Source organism: Stegostoma tigrinum, chromosome 33 (genome assembly GCF_030684315.1).
Source record: "Stegostoma tigrinum isolate sSteTig4 chromosome 33, sSteTig4.hap1, whole genome shotgun sequence".
Classification (NCBI taxonomy): domain Eukaryota; kingdom Metazoa; phylum Chordata; class Chondrichthyes; order Orectolobiformes; family Stegostomatidae; genus Stegostoma; species Stegostoma tigrinum.
In genome coordinates this window covers 36,811,099-36,835,657 of record NC_081386.1, presented here as the reverse complement: position 1 = coordinate 36,835,657, position 24,559 = coordinate 36,811,099, and the positions used below count along the sequence as shown (strand labels likewise).

Genomic DNA, 24,559 nt, shown 5'->3' with positions numbered 1-24,559 from the left:
CCCAATGGCATCAAGGTGGACTTCACCAGCTTCAAAATCTCCCTTTCCCCCACTGCATCCCAAAACCAGCCCAGTTCGTCCCCTCCCCCCACTGCACCACACAACCAGCCCAGCTCTTCCCCTCCACCCACTGCATTCCAAAACCAGTCCAACCTGTCTCTGCCTCCCTAACCTGCTCTTCCTCTCACCCATCCCTTCCTCCCACCCCAAGCTGCACCTCCATCTCCTACCTACTAACCTCATCCCACCTCCTTGACCTGTCCCCTCCCTACCTCCCCACCTATACTCTCCTCCCCACCTATCTCCTTTTCCCTCCATCTTCGGTCCGCCTCCCCCTCTTTCCCTATTTATTCCAGAACCCTCACCCCATCCCCCTCTCTGATGAAGGGTCTAGGCCCAAAACGTCAGCTTTTGTGCTCCTGAGATGCTGCTGGGCCTGCTGTGTTGATCCAGCCTCACATTTTATTATCTTGGATTCTCCAGCATCTGCAGTTCCCATTATCACCAAGGCAAAGGGTATGTTGGCCTTCATAGTGAGGGGATATGAGTACGGGGTAGGGATGTCTTGCTGCAATTATACAGGACTTGGTGAGGTTACTCCTGAAATATTATATGCAGTTTTATCTTCTCTGGGGAAGGGCATTTTGGGTACAGAGGGAGAGTAACAAATTTTACCCAGACTAATTCCCGGGATAACAGGACTGATTCATGAGGAGAGACTAGGTTAGGACTATATTCACCGAGTTTAGAAGAATGAGGGGGTGATCTCATAGAAACCTATGCAAATCTAACAGGACTAGACAAGGTAAATTCAGGAAGAAATTACCTTATGACCAGAGAATATGGAATCAGGGGTCACATTCTAAGGAATGACACCATTTAGTACTGAAAATTTCTTCAGACAGAGGGTGCTGAATTTGTGGAACCCACTGCTGCAGAGGGCTACCCAGGCAAGTCATTGAGTGTATTTAAAACAAGGATGGACAGGTTCTTGGTTAGAAAGGGGATTAAAGGTTACACGGAGAAGGCAGAATTGGGTTGAGAAACATATCAATTACGATGGAATGGAAGGCAGACTCGATGGACTGAATAGCCTGATTCTGCTCCTCTAAGCTGTGGTTTTCTTCAACCTGAGAATGTCAAGTTTCTGGAATTCTACATTGTTGTGTATCTTGAAGTCCGCCTTGGAAAACCCTCACCCAAAGATCAGAGGCTGAATGTCTTTGACCGCTGAAGTGCTCCCTGACTGGGAGGGAACATTCCTGTCTGGTGATTGTTGTACGGTGTCTGAGATGCCCTCATAGAAACAGGATACAATGCTCAACTCATTGATTGCCAGTTCTGGCATGCCACAGCAAAAAATCACAATGACCTCCTGAAAAGACAGATACCAGATATGACTGACAGTACTGTTCGATATCCAGTACTTCCTGGGAGCAAAGAGACTACACCATATTTTTTGCAGCCTTCTACAAGTCATCGGTGATACTGAACGTCTCGTCAAGATCTTCTCTATGCCTCCACCTCTCACCATCATTCACAGCAAACTACCCAGCCTTCAGGACAACATTGACCACGACACCACACAACCCTGCTGTGACAATCTCTGCATGACATGTCTGATCACTGACATGGACACTACCATCACACGTGGGAACATCACCCACCACATTCATAGTCAATACTCATGTGAGTTAGCAATGCTGCCTATCTCATACACTGCAGGCCAGGATGCCCCGAGGTATGGTGTATTGGCAAGACCATGCAGACACTACAACAACAGATGAATGGTCACCATGCAACAATTGCCAGGCAGGGATGTTCCCTCCCAGTCAGGGAACCCTTCAACAGTCCAAGATATTCAACCTCTGATCTTTGGGTAAGCGTTCTCCAAAGCTGTCTCTGAGATACACAATAATGTCGAATCACCGAGCAGAGACTGGTAGCTAAATTCCTTACCCATGAAGTTCAGCTCAACTGTGATCCTGGGTCCATGTGACCCCACCCCACTGTTCTGTGTCTGTAAAATCTTTTTTATTTTTGTGTTTTGACACCATCACCTTGATAAATTGTTATGATCTCTCTACCTTAATTAGTTTGTACAGTTTTGGATTACTTATGACTTTGGTTAGGTCCTCGGCGTGTGACTCTTATACCTGAGATAATGGGAACTGCAGATGCTGGAGAATCTGAGATAACAAGAGTGTGAAGCTGGATGAACACAGCAGGCCCAGCAGCATCTTAGGAGCAGGAAAGTTTGACGTTTCGGGTCCGGACCCTTCTGAAACGTCAAACTTTCCTGCTCCTGTGATGCTGCTTGACCTGCTGTGTTCATCCAGCTCCACACCTTGTTATCTCCGATTCTCCAGCATCTGCAGTCCCTACAGTCTCTCCCTCCATCTCCATTGCATCCGGTGACGCTGTGACCGCTCACAGTCATTGCACTTCCTGTCCGCACGGTGGCGCTGTGACTGATTCGCGGTCATTGCTCATCCTATCCTGAAGGTGGCGCTATCGCGGGATGACGTCACAGGACCGGAAGAGGCGCTGTTAAAGGTGAGTTTTGCGCCTGCGCCGCGACCGGAGTGATGGACTCCGGAGTGAGCTGGACGCTGGGCTTTAGTGTCAGGCTGTTGCTGCTCGGCCTGTGCCAGGTGCTGGGGCTCGACCGGGGACTGGCCTCTTGGCATCGGGCGGGGAAAGACGTTCGCGGACAGAGCCTGGAAACCCCCGATGTTTTTCGAAAGTTCCCGCTCGATCCGCTTCCTCCACCCGGGCGGGGGGGGTCCCCGGCTGTAACCGCCGCCTCGTCTAGGGCGGTGGGCCATAACTGCCTCCACAACCCCGGGTATAACTGTGCCCCCTCCCCCAAACCGCTTCCCAAGCTGGGTACTCCCCTAACCCCCAGGGTTAGTGTTATTCCCCTACACTGTTTTCTCCCCCGCCCCAGGACTGACATTACTCCCACCGACCCTTCAGGGCGAGTGTTTTCTCCACATTAGCCCAACCTATTCCTCCATGTCCTGACCATCATCTTTCTTGTGCAGGTTGGGGCAGAGCAAGGTATTCTCCATGCTGTCAGTAATCTCAGTGGTACCCTAGTGAGGGAGTACTGTGTTTTCTACAATGGTGATTGGATGCCCTTTCCAAAGTCTCTGGATAATGCTGTAAGTAATCAGCCCAAAAGCAGTAACTTTGTAAAGGGGTTGCTGCAAATGAAGGCTTGCTCTGGCTTTTAATTGCTTGCTTCTTTTCCTGCACTACCCTGATCTAGAAAGCTGGCTGGTGAATGATAGAAATTGATTTTTATATACAGCTGTGTCAGCTTTTATATTATAAACATGTAGCTCCAAAACTAATAATGATTTTATTTTTCATAGAGAAGCAAATATTCCATTAACTGGAAAAAAGTGGAGAAATGTCTAGAAACAGTTTGGGATGGAATTAGTAGTTGTATAGAAAGAAGTGAGAGGTGAAATCATGTTTATCTAAATTGAAGTTTTTTTTGAAGAGGCCGCAGGCTTGATGGGAGTAACACTGCTGATGTGGTGCCCATGGATTCCCAGTGCTACATAACAGACTTGACAGTTAGGTTAGGGTCAGTAGCAATGTATATTTTAAATTGGCTGAAAGATAAACTGGGAGCCACGATCAACAGGTATTTTTCAGGCTGGTGGGAGGTTTGTTGTGGAATTCTTAAAGGTTAGTGTTGCTCTTTCTGATGTATATTAGTCTCCTGGTGCTTGGATTGCAGTCTGCCCATGTCGTTAGACTTGGAATCATTGTAAACTGTGAGGTGAACAGTGTGGAAGTCCAGGAGGATGTTGACAAGTTGGTGGAGAGGGCATGTAGGTGACAGGTAAGGTTCGGTGCATTGGAGGACCAATATAAAAGATGGGATATGATTCTAAGGGAGGAACATAGGACCTGGGTGTGTATGTAAACTGATCATTGAAGGTGATAGGGCAGGTACAGAGAGTAGTAAATAAAGAACACAGTATTCTCTTCATTAAAAGAGCAGGGAGGTGGTGTTGAACTTGTACAAGATGTTTGTTACACCTCAGCTCGAATATTGTTTACATTTGTGCATGCAACATTATCAGAAAAATTTTGAATGTATTGGAGAGAGTGCAGAAGTGGTTTACAAGAATGAGGTACTTCAGTTATAAGCATAAATTGAAGAAACTGGGAGTAAGAGGGAGATCTGAGAGATTTTAAAAATCATAAGCCAGCTTGTTAGAAAGGAAATGTTTTTTCCAATTGTGTAATAACAAGAACAAGAGGGCATAGATTTAGTGATTTGCAAGAGAAGCAAGGTGATGTGAGGAAAATCTTCACTATGATTTGGAATGGACTGCCTTGGAAGTATGGTGGAGGCAGGTTCAATTGAGGCTTTCTAGAGGATATCAGCATTTGATGGTGCTCATTTAATGAGCTGCTGCAGGCATGGAGGGCCGATTAGGCCCCTCCTGTGCAGCAGTTCTTTGATTTATTGAATTAGTGTCCCAGTTCTCAAGTCACGTTGGCTCCTGACTTTGTTCTTTAGACACTGATTAGTCTCCAGTATCTTAAACCACATCAGCTTTTCTTTTCTTAATACCATCGGCAAGCCATTGGGTCATAAAAGGCATAACAGCCTAGCCTGGAGCTATCCATATCATTGATTCATTCCCACTGAGGTTCCGGAGGCTAACAGCTTTCTGGTGCAGTCTGTCCAATCAGCTGGTATCCAGTGCAGTAGACAATCTTGAGAGCTCTTGTATTTTGAACTTTTGTCTTGATTCTTTTCTCAAAATCTTCATGTTGTCTGTCTGACTCCTGTGTCTTAATTCAATATCAGTAACATTAAATACACATAAGTGTGCAAATCTGGAGTAAGGGACCTGTGTACCTTGTGATTTAAATAAAGGAAAGCCTAACTGTAGCTTAACAAGACTTCAATTTGAGCTTTCACTCCACATTGGAACAGGAAATTTTAAAACTGGTTCTGCTAAGTGAAGTTTCAGTTTAGGGGTGTTTGTAGGTTTTGGGCAGTCTGAGCAACATAATTTTTGTTGATCTATTTTGAAACAGATTCAGTCCAAAATCTTGTCATTGTGACCTTCTCAATTCAACAGTTGCATCACAACAAATCCAATCTAAATCTGAACAGACCAAGAAATGGTGTGCTGTGCACGAGAGATCCCACCATTGCTATTTTGTCAATTTCGGGGTGCTTGGAGACATTCAGAATGCAAGGACTCATTGTTATTTCTACTTCTTTGTTTCTTTGTAGACTGAGTACCCATTACAAGATTTGACAAGTACCAAACTCTGTGACTCGATAGATGTGCCCCCAGAAGGCATAAAGGACAAGCTTGTTGTGGTGAAGAGAGGGAACTGTACCTTCATAAGGAAGGCACAGATTGCTCACAAGTATTTTGCGAAAGCATTGCTGATTGCCAGTTTGGCTGGTTTAGTAAGTCTAAATATGAATGACAAGCTCTGAATTTTATTTTAAATGTAAAATGTTCATACTTGAGTAGTTCGTACTTTGTTAAATCCAGTGCTCCTACATATTACTAATATCTAACTGACCATGTTGAGTCAACGACTACATCTCAACCCCAAGCCTAGAAGAATAATTTCTCTTAAAAATAGAGGATTTGATTATCAGTGGGATTGGCCTTGACTTCTGTCAAAATTGGGTGAGGTCTGAAGTAGTTCATTTGTGCTGGCATCCTTTTGTAGGACCCTCTTTCTAACCTAGTCACAATTGCTGCCCATTCTGTTCTTGTCACATCATTGACTGATCCGTCCTTCCACTCCATTTCTCTATTCTTGCCTCTTGTCAAATGCTCGGTAATGGGTGCCTCCCCATTTAAAGCAAGTTTAATTTGCCTCCCCTTGACATTCAACAAACTTTTCACCATTAAATGAATCACTGTTAATACCCTTTGGGTCACCGCTGATTAGAAATTAAACATGAACACTGTGGCTATGAGAGAAGTTATCTAGAGCAGTTTCCTTGTATCTATCTAATCCAATTCCATAATCAGACCAGAAACATTAACTCTGTTTTTACCTTCGCAGATGCTGCCAGACTTGCTGAGCTTTTTTAACAATTTTTTATGTTCCTGATTTACAGCATTTGCAGTTCTTTCAGTTTTTATTCCATAATCAACAACTATCTTAAGATAGTCTTTAAATGTCTAAACCTAAAGAAATACAGAGCAACTTTGTGACTTACATTAAAAAAAGTTTATATTCAAACTCACACCAAGTCCAGTTCACCACCTGCTCTTAACTTGCTCCCAGTCAAACAGCATCTTGATCCTATGATTCTCAATTGTTTTCAAATTGCTGCACAACCTTGGCTTTTTTTCTCCCCAGCCCCACAATCCTTTTAGGATATCCACACTCCTCTAGATCTGGCTCCATGAGCTGTCCCAATTTAAATTAATTGACCAATGGTGATCATTTTAAGGGCCCTTTTAAACCTATTTTTTGGTTAGTATCTCTGAACAGCTGAGTTTCCACTGAGTGAAGAATTCTGGAAGAAGTAGCAATGAGCATGATTCTGGGTATTATTATCCCTGACATTTGAGCTGTAAAAACAATTTTTAGGATTCAAAAATTTTGTTTGCTGAAATTTATAATTGACAGTAACATTTTGATGCATGCCTTTGGCTTGTTAGTATGCTGCACTTACAGATGATCTGTTTCAGAGTCCTCCTGCAGGAAACAAGTCTGATTTTGAGAAGCTGAACATTCCAGTTGCTCTCATTGATTATCATGATGTACTGACGATGAGAAAGGTAAACCTTTTATCTTTCTTACCTAATAGTTTCACTTTAAATGTCATACCTTGTTCAAAAGCGGTGTTCAACTTCGATAAAGGTGGATTTATTCTCCCCTCACCCTGCCTTGCAGTAAGTGCTTCTCATTCGCAGTTAATTTCCATGATGTTGCTGAGGTGAGAGGAGCAAAAGGGATGCAACTTTCTTGAGTAGTGCAGAGATAACCATGTGGCTCTGTCTCTTTTCTTGTGTCTTCCATCTTCCTGAGGAAATATTTTCCCTGATGCAAGATAGCGTAATCTGATTCAACCTTTCTCTGGTAGAACAGTTCCATGTTCTGGCCGCCCTTAATGGGGATATTGTCTGCTCCCCACCACAACACCCCGACTGTTGAAGTAAAAAATCATTTAGTTCTTGTTTTTCTTTATCTAGTGCTGTAAATGTCCTGATGTCCCTCAACTCATCCATCATCTGAAATGACTGCAGATACTGAGGACGAATCAGAGATCTGGCAGTGGGTAATCACAGCCAACCTGCACATTTGCCTCATCCTTTCATCATGGTTTGAAGTTGATCCCTGGTCATCAATCCTCCCAACTGGAGGAAAAAGGAACATTTGGTACAGGAGGAGGCCATTTAAGGCCTCAAATCTGCCCCATTGTTCAACATAATTATGGCTGATCAAACACTTCAATGTCTTTTACCCACCCATTCCCCTTACCCTGTACACCACTGGAAATCAGAAATCTATCAATCTCTGTTAGTCACAAAATCAAGCTTTCAGACCCCTCTGTGTACAGTGGTCCCAAGGTTCTTAACCTTCAGTGTAAAGTAAATTCTCCTCTACTCATTCCAAGGTGATATCTCCTTTTTATTTTTAAGGTCTGCCCCCAGTTCTAGACTTCCAACTGGGGGCGTGATTTTAGCTGTAGCTACTCTGTGACTATCCCTTTATAGAACATAGAACATTACAGCACAGTACAGGCCCTTCGGCCCTCTATGTTGTGCCGACCTGTCATACCAATCTCAAGCCCATCTAACCTACACTATTCCATGTATGTCCATATGCTTATCCAATGACGACTTAAATGTACCTAAAGTTGGAGAATCTACTACCGTTGCAGGCAAAGCGTTCCATTCCCTTACTACTCTCTGAGTAAAGAAACTACCTCTGACATCTGTCCTAATCTTTCACCCCTCAATTTAAAGCTATGCCCCCTCGTGCTCGCCGTCACCATCCTAGGAAAAAGGCTCTCCCTATCCACCCTATCTAACCCTCTGATTATTTTATATGTTTCAATTAAGTCACCTCTCAACCTTCTTCTCTCTAATGAAAACAGCCTCAAGTCCCTCAGCCTTTCCTTGTAAGACCTTCCCTCCATACCAGGCAACATCCTAGTAAATCTCCTCTGCACCCTTTCCAAAGCTTCCACATCCTTCTTATAATGCGGTGACCAGAACTTTACACAATACTCCAAGTGCGGCTGCACCAGAGTTTTGTACAGCTTCACCATAACCTCTTGGTTCCGGAACTAGATCCCTCTATTAATAAAAGCTAAAACGCTGTATGCCTTCTTAACAGCCCTGTCAACCTGGGTGGCAACTTTCAAGGATCTGTGTACAAGGACGCCGAGATCTCTCTGCTCATCTACACTACTAAGAATCTTACCATTAGCCCAGTACTTTGCCTTCTGGTTACTCCTACCAAAGTGCATCACCTCACACTTGTCTGCATTAAACTCCATTTGCCACCTCTCAGCCCAGCTCTGCAGCTTATCTATGTCTCTCTGCAACCTACAGCATCCTTCGTCACTATCCACAACTCCACCGACCTTCGTGTTGTCTGCAAATTTACTAACCCATCCTTCTACGCCCTCATCCAGGTCATTTGTAAAAATGACAAACAGCAGTGGACCCAACACCGACCCTTGCGGTACACCACTAGTAACAGGTCTCCTGGATGAACACTTCCCATCAACTACCTCCCTCTGTCTTCTTTCAGCAAGCCAATTTCTGATCCAAACTGCTATATCTCCCACAATTTCATTCCTCCGCATTTTGTACAATAAATACAGTGTGCCGTTTTGTTTCAATCTTATATAAAGGAATGACGTAAATGTGTGGGGGACAGTTCAGAGATTTACTAGATTTATGCCAGGAAGGAGTGGGTTGCCGTAGGAGACAAGGTTGATCAGACTGGGTTTATTGCCACTGGAGTTCAGAAGAGTGAGGGGTAACTTGTTCTAAGTGTACAAGATCCTGAACAGTCTTGATAAAATGCATGGAAAGGATGCTGCCACTTGTGAATCAGTCCAGAAATAGGGAGCAGTGCTTTAAAGTTACGGGTTATTGTTTTAGAACCAAGTTTTTAAAAGAGAAAGTTCTTCCCCCTCAGGTGAGAGGCTGTGGAGTTCTCTGTCCCACAAAGTGGCCTATGTGAGGTCATTAAATATTTTTCAAGCTGAGATAGATACATCCTTGTTAGGCAAGGGAATCAAACCATCATGGAGATGGAAGTAATGTAGAATTAAGAACTCAAATAAATCAGCCATGATTTGATTGGGACAACAGCCTGAGAGACCCAATGGACCATTCCTGCTAATTCATATGTTTGTTCAAGTTGTGCCTGATATTTGAGGTATCACAGATAGAATAAATGAACATGACACAAAGCTTGGACAAGTAAATGATCAGGTTGAAGAAGGGGAAGAAGTGACACACCTCAAGAATCAACACTGGTTCCACTTATGGTTTTTAGTTTGGGATTTAGACTGAGTGAGCAGAGTGTAAATTTACAAATAACAAAACAGGTGGTTGCTGGAAACAATACAAATTGCGGACAGGTTAGTGAAACAGCTCACAAATGCAACTGAAGAGGCAATAAGATGAGGAAAAACAGGAATGCCTGTGAACAAACAGAAAGATTTGAAATATTCCCCTGAAGGTGGAAATACAGGCAGTTGAAGCCACGTAAATGCCCACACCAACTGTTTAAAAGCAGAGGCAGAGAACATAAGTGAAATAGTCATATATTTGCACTGAAAAGTTAGAAAACTGTGCACAGTTAGAGAAAGGATGTTTCAAAATATATAAAAATTGTACAACTTGTAACTTTAAAGCACTGCTCCCTATTTCTGGACTGATTCACAAGTGGCAGCATCCTTTCCGTGCATCTTATCAAGACCGTTCAGGATCTTGTACACTTAGAACAAGTTACCCCTCACTCTTCTGAACTCCAGTGGCAATTAACCCAGTCTGATCAACCTTGTCTCCTAAGGCAACCCACTCCTTCCTGGTATAAATCTAGTAAATCTCTGAACTGCCCCCCAACACATTTACATCATTCCTTTATATAAGATTGAAACAAAACTGCACACTATTCAAGATAAAGTGTGAAGCTGGATGAACACAGCAGGCCAAGCAGCATCTCAGGAGCACAAGAGCTGGCGTTTCCGTCCTAGACCCTTCATCAGATGAAGGGTCTAGGCCCGAAACGTCAGCTTTTGTGCTCCTGAGATGCTGCTTGGCCTGCTGTGTTCATCCAGCTTCACACTTTGTTATCTTGGATTCTCCAGCATCTGCAGTTCCCATTATAGCTGTATTCAAGATGTGGTTTCGCCAATGCTCTGTGTAATTGTTCTGCAACATTCTTTTATGTTAAATTTAACTGTTCCTAAAAGATAGGAAAACTAATGGAATGTTGACACGTACTTGTATTCCATCCTTTTGAGACTTGTGTACACGAATGTTTTGATCCTACTCCGTTATCGATCACAATTTCCTCTTCTTAAACCACACTCCTCCTCCATCCTGATTATCTTGAGTTTTTAAGTGCACAGTTACAATCTCCTCAATAATTGATTCTAAATCTTCCCCATGACAGACATCAAACTAACTAGCCTATGGTTTGTTTTCTGCTTCACTGTCTTGAAAAGAGAAGATATATTGTTGTATTTTATAGTTTGATGAAGCATTTCCAAAGTTTAGGAGATTTTAGAGAAGTTACATCAAATCATCGTCTTCCTCACTAGCTACCTTCAAAACTTTCGGACCTGGGGTCTTGTCAGTGCCAACCCTGTCAGTTTGCTCAGTATCAATTCCCTGGTGATTTGTAATTTTGAGTTCTCTTTCTTCTTCTCTTCCCCCCCCCGGCCAACCACCTCATTTACAACTATCGCTGGACATTTTGTTATTTTTGTAGCATGGGGTCTTTATTGGTGCTTAGTCTTTTTATCTGTCATCATTTGCCATTCTCTGAGCCTCATTTACCATATTATTTTTCCTCTTTTGTCTGTAATTTAATTATTCTACATCTTCCACATTTCATTACTTGCCCCCACTATTTAAAACCCCCTCTGCTGTCCTATTTTGGCAGGTTTCAAGAACAATGGTACCAGTACAGATGTAGACATGCCAACGGTGCAGTCTACTCTTTCCTCTGTACTGATGCCAGTGTCCCACAAACTAGAACACGTTTCTTCCATACCGGTCTTTGAGCCATATATTTACTTCCAGTTTTACGTACCTTATAACTACTTCACATGTCTCAGGTAATATTTCAGAGATTATATTGTGGTTATTTTTAGTTTGGTGTCTAGCTTGTACTGTATGCAAAGCCCCTTTCCTAGTTCTACCTATGTCATTGGTATCTACATGGATCATGACCACTGGATCCTGCACCCCCTCCCGGAAGTTCTTCTCCAGCCCTGAGCAGGTGTCCTGACTCCTGGCAATGGGTAGGCAACATGGCCATCTGACTTTTGATCCTTGTTTCAGAGGGCAGGGTTAAACCTCTTGGCTGTACAATCCTTAGATATCCTAAGGTGGGTATTGCAATGCTAGGAGAGCGATCTGGGCGGTATCCAAACCAGTGAGTTTGTTTTTGAGGATGACCAAGCAGCTAGATGAGAGCAGACCATTGAGTATTGCGTTTGGATGTCGTCTTGTGGTTGTCCAGTACATTGGTGAGTACTAGAGTACGGTTTACAATTCTGGTTGCCCTGTTATCGGACGGATGTTACTAAATTGCAATGGATGCAGAAAAGGTTTACAAGAATGTTACCGAGACTGGTGGAATTGAGGTGTAAGAAAATCTTGAGGGGCATAAACAGTAAAGGCCTTCCCTAAAGTAGGGGAATCCAAAACTAGAGGGCAAAGGTGGGTTCTTTACACAGAGTTGAGAGCATGGAATGCGTTGCCAGCAGCGGTTGTGGAAGCAAGGTCATTGGGGACATTTAAGAGACTGCTGGACTTGCATATGGTCACAGAAATTTGAGGGTGCATACATGAGGATCAATGGTCGGCACAACATCGTGGGCTAAAGGGCCTGTTCTGTGCTGTACTGTTCTGTGTAAGAGGTGAAAGATTTAAAAGGGGTCGGGGGGGGGTGTGGTGGGTGACCTTTTCACATAGGGAGGTGCATCTCTGGAACGAGTTGTCAGAGGAAGTGATAGATGCAGGCACAATTTCAACATTTAAAAGACATTTGGGCAAGTACATGAATAAGACAGGTTTAAAGGGATGTGGGCCAAATGTAGGCAAATAAGACTAGTTAAGTTTTTAGGAAACCTGGTTGTCAAGGATGAGTTGGGCCAAAGTACCTGTTTCCATGCAGTGTGACTGTATTTGACCTAATTTCTGCTTCCAGATACTTGGAGATCACATTTCAGGTGCACTGTATTCCCCTCCTGTGCCTGTCCTGGATTACAGCATCCTGATCATCTTCGTTATTGCTGTTGCTACAGTTGCTGTTGGAAGTTACTGGAGTGGGATGGAGGAACGTGGAAGGTATAGACTCGGTAGCTGAATGTCAGATGATTTGAAACTTAGCAATGTATGTTCCAAATATATGTTGTATCATTGAGATTGAGTAGTTCCTTGGGACAAGTAACAACTCATTTAACATACAAAATGAAGCAGCAATAGCTTGGGACTGTTTTGTGAGGGGTGATGAGCTCTGAGCAACTGCCCTGTCTATTCTGCGCTGGGTAGCAGCTCTCCATGTTGGGTGACTTATGAAATCCTTATTTGTTGCTTGCTGCTGTTACTGTTCCCATTCGGAACTGTGTAATCCCACTATGTGATCTAATTGTCAGAAGGTGTAGACATTGGTCATTTACGTAACGAGCACATGCTACCAGTTCTTGAAGCCCTTCTCCCCTCTAGGGTAGATAAAACTGTTTTCTTTGTTTAGCAGTTTTATGATGGTGTCTCTTTACCAAGAGTGAGTCCAGATAAATTAGATTGATGTGACTGTTCTTCAGAATCAGACTCAAAACACGAATTCTGTTATTTCTCCATAGATCCTGTCAAACTTGTTGAATTTCATTGTTTTCTATTAATGAGATCGGATTTTTCTTTGTAGATTAGCAGAAGGTCTTGCCATTGCATGATAAGTATTCTGTCATATACTCAATCAGTGAAGGATTCAGTTTTATAAACCATTAACATTTACAATCTCATTTCCTTCTGGGATGAAGTGGAAGTTCAACACTGTCTGACTCCAGACCACAGTCAACTGGTGAGGATAAGACCAAGGACTCCTCTGCGATGCTGACTCCATTAACTGTTGTGGTTTTTGTTGTCATCTGTTCTGTGATGATTGTTCTGTTGTACTTCTTTTACAAGTGGCTGGGTGAGTACATGGCAATATTTCTATTTGGAAAAGAAAACCTAGTTCAGACAGACTTAGTGATTTTTTTTTTTCAGTCTGAGCCATGTGTAATATTGAATGTAAGGTTTGTGTTTTCAGTACTTGAAGGTGATTTTAAAAAGTGATAATGAATTCCCATGGCAGTTTATTTTGGGAACAGTTGAGATTGTAGTGAACCAATCCAGTTTCATCTCGATCAACTCCCAAATGATGTGGTGATTTCACTTAATTTACTGAAGGATTTCTTTCAGCTCTTGAGCCCTTGGGATTTACATTTGAGTAGTTGTAATATATTTTGTAAATTAAGCTTTAAATTCATATAATGCTGATAATCAAGTGTGGAAAGGTTGTTATCTTGCAATAACGGGCTGAGTATGTTGGTGCTGTTTTGTAATTATACAGTCGTCTCAAAGGAAACTCTGATGGCTGCCAAATTCACCTGGAGAACTATTCCTTGTGAACATGTTGCAGCACTGGACTAAAGGATATTTGATGCATTGCTGTTCTTGATACCAGATATGTTGAGTACTTGCCATTGAAATAAATGCTACTTTAGTCTGCTGACTGTGATCCTATTGTAAATGAATTGGACAGTTCCTGTATCTGCCAAAATACAATGGCCCACAATTCTCCGAACATCTGTCACAACAGATGCAGGTGTTCTTCCAGTGCTGCAGAGGATGAGGTCGGTTAATACCACAGTTGTATGGAATCAGAGATGGTAGGAACTGCAGATGCTGGAGAATCTGAGATAACAAGGTGTAGAGCTGGATGAACACAGGAGGCCAAGCAAGAAAGCTGTAGTTTCGGGCCTAGACCCTTCAGAAATTGGGGAGGGGGAGGAGAAGGGGGTTCTAAAATAAATAGGGAGAGGGGGGAGGCGGATAGAAGATGGATAGAGGAGAAGATAGTTGGAGAGGAGACAGAGAAGTCAAAGAGGTGGGGGATGGAGCCAATAAAGGTGAGTGTAGGTGGGGAGGAAGAGAGGAGATAAGTCAGTCCAGGGAGGACAGACAAGTCAAGGGGGTGGGATGAAGTTAGTAGGTAGGAGATGGGGTTGGGGATTGAAACGGAAGGACGGGATAGGAGGACAGAAGGACAGGTTAGGGAGACGGGGACAAGCTGGGCTGGTTTTGGGAAGCTGTGGGGGGAGGGGAGATCTTGAAGCTTGTGAAATCCACATTGATACCATTGGGCTGCAGGGTTCCCAAGTGGAATGAGTTGCTGTTCCTGCAACCTTCAGGTGGTATCACCATGGCACTGCAGGAGGCCCAGGATGGACATGTCATCTAAGGAATGGGAGGGGGAGTTGAAATGGTTCGCGACTGGGAGGTGCTGTTGTTTATTATGAACCGAGTGTAGGTGTTCTGCACAGTGGTCCCCAAGCCTCCGCTTGGTTTCCCCGATATAGAGGAGGCCACATCTGGAACAGCAGATACAATGTACTACCCCCCTGACTGGGACGGGGGTGAGGGGGGGGCGGGGAGTTGTAGGGGCAGGTGTAGCACTTCCTGCGGTTGCAGGGGAAGGTGATGGGTGTGGGGTGGTTGGAGGGGAGTGTGGAGTGGACAAGGGAGTCACGGAGAGAGTGGTGCCTCCGGAAAGCAGATAAGGGTGGAGAGGGAAAAATGTCTTTGGTGGAGTCAGATTGCAGATGGCGCAAATGTCGGAGGATGATGCATTGGATCTGGATTTATTGGGGTGGATTCTGTTTTGGTTGTTATTGTGGACAATTGTGAGGGATGAGTTGCTGGAAATGTGAATGACATGGTCAAGGGTATTCTCTACCGCTGCGGGGGCTGGGGGGGGGGGGGGAGAAGAGGAGTTGCGGTCCTTGCAAAATGAGGACATCTGAGATGTTAGGAGTGGAATGCCTCATGCCTCATCCTGGGAGCAGGTGCAGCAGAGGCAAAGGAATTAGGAATAGGGAATGGCATTTTTGCAGGAAGGTGGGTGGGAGGAGGTGTATTCTAGGTAGCTATGGGAGTTGGTGGGCTTAAAATGGATGTCGGTTTCCAGGTGGTTGCCAGAAATGAAAATAGAGAGGTCCAGGAAAGAGAGAGGGGGGATCAGAGATGGTCCAGGTGACCTTAAGGTTGGGGTGGAAGGCGTTGAAGTGGATGAACTGTTCGAGAGCCTTGTGGGTGCACGAGGCGGCGCCAATACAGTCATCGATGTAACTATATCTTAGAATCCTGTTATATTAAGTTTCTTCTGCCCACAGTGCTTTTCAACCAGTGGCCTTACCAGTGCAAGAACTGCACCTCCTGCATTGCCACAACAAGGCCACACGAAAGGTTGCAGGAACAGCATCTCGTATTTCTTTCAGGAACCCTGCAGCCCAATGATATCAATGTGGACTTCACGAGCTTAAATCTCCCCTCCCCAGACTGCATCTCAAAACCAGCCCAGCTTGTCCCTGCCTCCCTCACCTGTCCTTCCTCCCACCTCATCTCCCCCCCCCATCTCCTACCTACTAGCCTCAACCCGCCCCCTTGAACTGTCCGTCCTGCCTGGACTGACCTATCCCCTCCCTAACTCCCCACGTACGCTCACCCTTACTGGCTCCAGCCGGCCTCTTTGACCTGTCTGTCTCCTCTCCACCTATCTTCTCCTTTATCCATCTTCTATCCGCCTTCCCCCTCCCTCCCTATTTATTTCAGAACCCCCTTCCCCCCTCAATTTCTGAAGAAGGGTCTAGGCCCGAAACTTCAGCCTTCCTGCTCCTCTGCTTGGCTTGCTGTGTTCATCCAGCTCTACACCTTGTTATATATGGAATCAGTATTCCTTGCCCTTTCTTATTGATGTCACTTTTTATTTTATCCTAGCTGCAGCTCACAGATCACCAGTTGGAGGCCCTTCACTTGTCTGGACCACTGGTGCTGTCTGCTGGATCAACTTGATTGGTGGAAAGATTGGCGCATTTTGTTTATTTATTCATTCCACCATCGTGGTTCCTTGAGCACAGAAACAGCTTAAAAGTTGTTAACAAAATACTGAATGGTCATGTCATGTGCATGTGGAACATTACTGTACTTTCTCTCTTCTTCTCCAGTGTACATGGTTATTGGCATCTTTGCTTTGGCTGCAGCTGTTAGTGTCTATAATTGTTTGGCTGCACTATTGAAAAGAATCCCTTACTGGAAATGCAAGTAAGCTCAGACTTGTCCTTTGTTTAATAGTTGTTTTATCTGATCATTTTAAATTTGTCCTTTGTGTCTGTTCTCCCTAATGTATTATGTGGATCATTTACATCAGTGCAAATTGCGCTGAATCTATTTAGTATGTGACTGTATGTTTAGTGTACACCTACTAAAGCAAAACTGCTGAGTCAATGCAGCGTCATCCCAATGTTTTTTATTTATGGTACAAAACGGACTTGGAGAATATTGATTTTGTTCTCCTGGACAGCATCCACGATAAATTTGGGAAGTGTGTTTTCTAGTCATTAGTGGTACGTTTTAGGCATTACCCACTTGATCCATTCTGCGATATGAGCTGGTTGATATAATCATCAAACTGGGAAGGAAGAACAAATAGAAACTGGATCGGTTGCCTTTTTTCTATTTGGTAATTTAGGCAGAATGCCCTTTTGGCTAATCGGTCATACACTGCCTATTCCTGTGATGTAGGATTGGTGAAGTCAAGTTTATTGACCAATGTCTTTCTGATATTTGGTGACCAGTATACCAAATAACTATTTCACTGCAAGTTGAAGTTTAAGAATGAGAGCTTTCTTAATAATCCCCAAGCTTGATCAGGTGATGTAGACAGTAAACGGTGTGCAGGTAGAGAGGAATTGTGTGGCATGCACACAGGCCATTAAATTATAATAATGCTGCAGATGAAGTGGTCACTGACATGCTATACTGCTGCCTCTCAGCACCAGGGACCCGGGCCTGATTCCACCCCCAGGTAACTGTCTGTGTGGAGTTTGCACATTCTCCTCGTGTCTGTGTGGGTTTCCTCCAGGTACGCCAGTTTCCTGTCACAGTCCAAAGATGTGCAGGCGAAGTGGATTGGCCATGCTAAATTGCCCATAGTGTGTGTGTGTGTGTGTGTGTGTGTGTGTGTGTGTGTTGGGGGGGGGTTGCGAGGAGGAGGAGATGGGGATGGGTCCTGGATGGGATACTCTGAGGGTCGGTGTGGATTTGTTGGGCCGAAGAATTGTTTCCACACTGTGGGGAGTCTATGATCTAAATGACAAAAGCAGTGGGGTTTGGGCTAACCTTTATGCTTGAAGCAGTGTTTCTTCAGTATTTGAAAGATCCAACACAACACAAATTCAGTTTTATTTTAAACGTTTATCCTGCACAAATATATCTGAACATATTGGTTCTTTCACATTTCAGGGCACTCTGTGTTCAGAGAAGAATTGAAGTTCGTTTAGTGCTTCTTGCTTTGTTCTGTGTAACATTGTCTGCAATTTGGGTAGTGTTTCGGAACGATGACAGGTAGGTATGAGCACCCAAGTTAGGAGTAGAAGTTAGCTATTTATCATTTCAAGCCTGCTTAGCCATTCAGTAAGATTGTGGCTGATCTGTTTGTGTTCTGAATTCCAATTTCCCATCAACTTCTGGTAACCTATCATTCCCCTGCTTAACAAAAATCTCTCCACGGTCGGCTTGAAAACATTCTTTGCCCCTGCAACACCACCTTCTGAAGCAATTCCAAAGTTGCACAATCTTCTGGTGAAGAAGGAAACACTTAAACTCTCAGGTAAAAGGGCAAACACAAATTATAAAAATTACCATCTACAAAAGAATTCGCCTGCATGAGTTGATATCCTTTCCACATCCACATTGTCAAGACTATCAGGATCTTACAGATTTCAATCAAGTCACCCCACCGTGCTTCTAAACTGCAGTGGAAGCGAGTCCAGACTGTCCAACCTTTCCTTGTGAGGCAAACAGCTCATTCCAGGTATCGATTTAGTAAATGTCCTCAGAAACCCCTCCAATGCAATTTTATCTATCCTTAAATATGGAGACCAAAACTGCGCACAGCACTGGAGATGTGCGGTCACCAGTGCCCTTTTTATGATGGGCATAATATCCTTACTTTTATCGAGTCACAGACCCTCCAGTCCATGCTGAACATAATCCCAAATTAAACTAGTTCTACCTGCCTGCCCAGACCCATATCCCTCCAAACTTTTCTGAATCGTGTATTCTCTTAAACATTGTAATTGTACCCACATCCGCTGTTTCCTCAGGAAGCTCATTCCAAATGTGAAGTACCCTCATGTCAGTTTTAAATCTCTCTCCTCTCACCTTTAAAAATGTGATCCCAAGTCTTGAAATCCCCCACCCTAAGAAAAAGACAACTACAATTAACTCTATACCCCTCATTAATTTATGAACTTCGATCAGGTCGCCTCTCAACCTCCTACACTCCGGTGAAAAAGGTCCGAGCCTACCTAGCCTTACTTTATAACTCAAACCTTCCATACCCAGCCACATTGTGGTAAATCTCTTCGGAACACACTCTCCAGCTTAATAATAACTTTACAATGTTCAGTTTCTCTTGTAATAAAGGATGTTATTCCATTACGGACCTTCATTTTGTGCTGTATCTATTAAGTAAAGTTTTGTGACTCATGCACTCAAACACCTAAATTCTATTGCACCTCAATTCTGCAGTTGTTCTCTGTTTAAATAATCATTTTAATTCTCCCTGCCAAAATGGAAAACTTCACATTTTCCCCTCATCAGTCTGAATCTGCCAGATTTTTGCCCACCCACTCAAACTTCTCTATGTACATTTGCAACCTTGTTAACTCAAATCTGAGCCATGAAACTGTACGGTGAGGGGACACAAGCTAGTTCATTTTGGATGAAGTCTACAGCAAAACGGTTGAATCTGTGTACAGGTGGTTTATGCAGCTGCCTAAAACCCATTGGAATTTCCATCACAAAAATAGAAATTGCTGGAGGAACTCAATTCTAAAGAAGGGTCGCACAAACTCTGTTTTCTCTCCACACGTGCTGACTGATGTATTGTGTTTCTCCAGCAATTTGTTTTTGTTTCAGACTTCCAGCGTCTGCAGTTCTTTGTTTTATTTTCGATTTTATCATCAGTTTGTAGTGGGCTTTTCTAAGACATGGTAGCCCCCTGTGCCTGTAATTATCTTGCTGGTTTGAAGACAGAATTGGAAATGTCAACATTGTGCCTGTTTTGCAGCATAGACACTGCCTCTTGGTGATCCCGATTACTGTTTAACCAAAGAGGGATATATACATTCTGTATTGTTGATGCCAGAAATTTGGTGCGGATGAGATTGTAATGTTTGCTGCTGCCCAACATCGGGGGAAGGTAGCTGGGGAGGTAATGGCCTAGTGGTATTATTGTTGGACTATTATGCCAGAAGCTCAGCTAATGTTCTGTGGACCTGAGTTCAAATCCTGCTATAGCAGATGGTGGAACTTGAAGTTGGCAAAGAATCTGGAAACAAAGGTCTAATGCTGACAATGAAGCCATTGTCAATTGTCAGAAAAACCCAAATGGTTCACTAATGTCTTTTAGGGCAGGAAATCTGTTGTCCTTACCTGGTCTAACCTCCACATGACTTCAGACCCACAGCAATTTGGTTGATTCTTAACTGCCTCCAGTGATACCTACATCCTGTGAGTGAATAAAATAGTGGTGTAGTTACTCAAGTTAAACTTATTGGTTAGTGCCTTGATGATGTTTGGTGGCCTGTCAACCTAATCAACTGGATTGCTGTCTTTCACTGCAATCTGAAGTTTAAGAATGAAACTTCCTTAATAATCCCCACGGGTAGCAACGCATTTCTCCTTTATTGCCTCTAATTCTTCAAGAAGAGGGATGGAATACTCGAGGGGAGGGATGAAACAAAGCATTTAGTCTCCTTTATTCAAAACATTGAGAGCAGCAGTATGCAGGGCTCTTGACACAGTGATACTGTCTATATCTCTGAACAAAGTGGCCTGTGTTCAAGGCCCACTTGCACCAGAGTTGTGTATTAACAACGCTGAATCGGTGGTTGAAAAATTATATTGAAGCGTAGCCTGATTAAGATGTGTCAGACACTCCGATGCTTTCAAGCTCCTGTGGTATGGTGGTAGTGTCACTACCTCTGAGACAGGAGACCAGGGTTCAGTCCCACCAGCACCAGAGTTGTGTGGTAATATTTCTAAACAAGTTGATGAGAAAATATCTAAATCCATTTGGGTTTCAGGAGAATGTTTATAGCGTGAGCTGACTACCATAACAAGTCATTGAAGTGAATAGCAGTGTTACTATTAAGGGGAAGTTGGATAAATAAATGAAGAAAGAAATAGAAGGATAGTTGATGAGTTAAAGTTAGGGAAATATTCTTGTGGAGCATAATTACGTGCATTAGCTATTTGAGCTGAATGACCCAGGTTTGTGTTGTTAAAAACCGTGTAATTGTGCAGCTGAAATTGTCACTTACTGTTTTCCTTGTAGAACCCACGAAGCAAACTTGCAGCTTGACAAGTTGGGGTCTGTCCAGCATCATATGCTGTGTTCAAATCAAATCAACTCCCCCCTCCCCCCCTCTTTTATTGTACTTGGCTTTTATGTGTAGTATAAGAACTGTATTTTTCCTAACTTGCTACAAAATTCTGACATTTTAATTGAACACCTGAACATTTGTTTGAGATTTGTAATCCTTTGTCTTTGGCAATTTGAAAACGTAAAGACTTAACTTCTGGCAAGCTGTGATAGTCTGAAGTGGATGCTCTTTACTTTTTCCAAAGGCTTTGTGTCTCTTGAACCTTACTGCACTGTTAATGTGCTTTGTGTTAAATGTAGAACCATGAGCAAGTTCTCTGTTGTGTGTTTTAGATGGGTTTGGATTCTACATGACTTTCTAGGAGTTGCCTTTTGCCTTAACTTCATGAAGACCCTGAAAATGCCTCATTTTAAGGTATGCTGTGATGTCATTGTGTAAATATTATTTTCCTATGAAATTGAAATAAAATTTCTCAAGTCTAATTGTAGACTGGATACTGTGTAAATATGCACTTGTGCAACCCAGGAAATAACTTCAACCTAAATTTACAATTACTTACGCTTCAAAGCAAACACAAGGTCCCTAAGTTCAGTTTGCAGCAATCTTGCAGGATTTCATGAGTATTTAACACCCCTGTTCCCACACTCTGTCACTCCACAGTGACAGACTCCTTTTCAGACTTTTGTGCCCCTGGACTTCTATTATTGGGCGACCATACAGTTTTTAAGGCACTAAAATATACCCCCTTCTCTTAACTAAAATCCAACTAAAAATGGATGAAATTAACAGGTCTCTACTTTCACCAAGCTCTGAAGGATAATACTTGAAAAACTAATTTACAACTGTCTCCCTACCCAACGCAAGAACAAAATATAAACTCAAGGGGTATGGTTCCTGGAAAATGTAGTACATGTCAATATTCTTTCCTTGTTTTTACAGTCTTGTGTCATTTTGCTGGTGCTGCTCCTCATCTATGATGTGTTCTTTGTTTTCATCACTCCATATTTCACAAAGGTAAGCTTATTTTATACAATAAAAGCACATTGCCATTTGTGCCTGAAATTTTAGTACTTCCATTGTGGGATATTTGTTCACCAAACTTTCAATTTAAATTTAAATTCTTTTGGATTCTTGCTTGCAATGTTTAATGCTGAAGTGTCTAATTACTTTTATTACTCCTCTTTGCTGAGACAGTGGTGTAGTGGTAGTATCACAGGTCTTGTAATCCCAGAGGTTTCAGCTAATATTCAGGGGTCAGTGGTTCAAATCCCACTACAGCAACTGGTAGAAAGTAAATTCAGTTAAAAGGAATTGGAATTGGTCTCTCGTAATGGTGACCACTTAACCATTATTGATTATTTTAAAAGTCAGTTTGGTTCACTGCCTTTTAGAACATAGAACAGTACAGCACAGAACAGGCCCTTCAGCCCACAATGTTGTGCCGACCATTGATCCTCGTGTATGCACCCTCAAATTTCTGTGACCATGTGCGTGTCCAGCAGTCTCTTAAATGACCCCAATGACCTTGCTTCCACAACTGCTGCTGGCAACGCATTCCATGCTCTCTCAACTCTCTGCGTAAAGAACCCGCCTCTGACATCCCCTCTATACTTTCCTCCAACCAGCTTAAAACTATGACCCCTCGTGCTAGCCATTTCTGCCCTGGGAAATAGTCTCTGGCTATCCACTCTATCTATGCCTCTCATTATCTTGTATACCTCAATTAGGTCCCCTCTCCTCCTCCTTTTCTCCAATGAAAAGAGACCGAGCTCAGTCAACCTCTCTTCATAAGATAAGCCCTCCAGTCCAGGCAGCATCCTGGTAAACCTCCTCTGAACCCTCTCTAAAGCATCCACATCTTTCCTATAATAGGGCGACCAGAACTGGACGCAGTATTCCAAGTGCAGTCGAACCAAAGTTTTATAGAGCTGCAACAAGATCTCACGACTCTTAAACTCAATCCCCCTGTTAATGAAAGCCAAAACACCATATGCTTTCTTAACAACCCTGTCCACTTGGGTGGCCATTTTAAGGGATCTATGTATCTGCACACCAAGATCCCTCTGTTCCTCCACACTGCCAAGAATCCTATCCTTAATCCTGTACTCAGCTTTCAAATTCAACCTTCCAAAATGCATCACCTCGCATTTATCCAGGTTGAAGTCCATCTGCCACCTCTCAGCCCATCTCTGCATCCTGTCAATGTCCCGCTGCAGCCTACAACAGCCCTCTATACTGTCAACAACACCTCCAACCTTTGTGTCATCTGCAAACTTGCTGACCCATCCTTCAATCCCCTCATCCAAGTCATTAATAAAAATTACAAACAGTAGAGGCTCAAGGACAGAGCCCTGTGGAATCCCACTCACCACTGACTTCCAGGCAGAATATTTTCCTTCTACTACCACTCGCTGTCTTCTGTTGGCCAGCCAATTCTGTATCCAGGCAGCTAAGTTCACCTGTATCCCATTCCTCCTGACCTTCTGAATGAGCCTACCATGGGCAACCTTATCAAATTTTAGAAAAGGAAATCTACATCCCTAACCTACTTGTCACTACAAACCCAGAACAATGTGGTTGATGTTGAGCTGGCCTCTAAAATGACTGAGTGAGCCGCTTGTTTCAAGGGCAGATTACGCCCTGCCAGCGGTGCCCGCGTTCCATGAAAGGAGAGAAAACTATTAAAGGGGATCATGGACAGTACACGAACATTGAACAGTATGGTACTGAAAGATGCTTTGTACACAGTGTGCCTGTTCGAGCAGTCCAGTTAATTGCAATACTTGTGTTATCCCCTCCATTTGTTTTGTAATTTCATCCTTTCATGTTTATATTTAATCACTTTTTTTGAAATTGTTACTGATTCCATCATCAGGAAAACACAGTACTTACTTGTGTCACTTCTGGTTCTGTTGCCGATCGCAATAAATCAATGTTTTCTCAGTGTCTCCAAATTTACCATCTGATTTCTTCTTTATTTTAAACCACTTCCTCTGAGCACAGCCCAGCGCCTCCACAAAATCCAGACTGTCCCTCTTTCCTGGAACTATTCCTGCACGTTTTTTCTGCTCATTTTTCCCGGCCTCAGATTATTCCAGTTTTTGAAATTGAATACAATGGTTTCATAGTATCCTTGCAGTGTGGAAAGAGGCCATTTGGCCCACCAAGTTCACTGACCATCCAAAGAGCATTTTGCCCAAACTCACAGCTCATCCTGTCCTTGTAACCCTGCATTTCCCATGGCTAATCCACCTTGTCTGCACAACGCTGGACACTGGGCAGTTTTGCATGGCCAGTCTACCCCACCTGCACATTTTTGGACTGTGGGAAGAAACTGGAGCACCCAGAGGAAACCCATGCAGACACATGGAGAATGTGCAAACTCCACACAGTCAGTTGTACTTTTTTATTTTCAAATTCAGGATCATCATCTGCTTTTTCAACCTTTGTGACTTATTCTGATCTCTCTCCCTTTTAAAATTGCACAGTCCTAATGTCTGTTGCCTTTCCTCATTTCTATTGTTTTTCCTCCCAAAGTGTATGACTTCATGAAATATTCAGGACTGAATTTACAATTTATGGTCCAAACAAAGTTTTTGTTTTTGAATAGTTATCTTAATTTTTCTG

General features: G+C 43.2%; 1 protein-coding gene across 2 annotated transcripts in view; it reads left to right on the top strand.

Moving 5' to 3' along the window:
- The first annotated feature begins 2,566 nt into the window (after positions 1-2,566).
- LOC125467193 (signal peptide peptidase-like 2A) overlaps positions 2,567-24,559 on the top strand; it is a 33,168-nt gene continuing 11,175 nt past the window's right edge. For both annotated transcript variants that reach the window (XM_048562687.1, XM_048562686.1), the window contains exons 1-10: positions 2,567-2,654; positions 3,048-3,167; positions 5,276-5,458; positions 6,708-6,797; positions 12,427-12,566; positions 13,259-13,413; positions 16,487-16,583; positions 17,784-17,885; positions 21,265-21,346; positions 21,872-21,946. In XM_048562687.1, the coding sequence (XP_048418644.1) occupies positions 2,589-2,654; positions 3,048-3,167; positions 5,276-5,458; positions 6,708-6,797; positions 12,427-12,566; positions 13,259-13,413; positions 16,487-16,583; positions 17,784-17,885; positions 21,265-21,346; positions 21,872-21,946 (1,110 nt within the window). In that variant the 5' untranslated portion in view covers positions 2,567-2,588. The remainder of the gene's footprint in view (positions 2,655-3,047; positions 3,168-5,275; positions 5,459-6,707; positions 6,798-12,426; positions 12,567-13,258; positions 13,414-16,486; positions 16,584-17,783; positions 17,886-21,264; positions 21,347-21,871; positions 21,947-24,559) is intronic.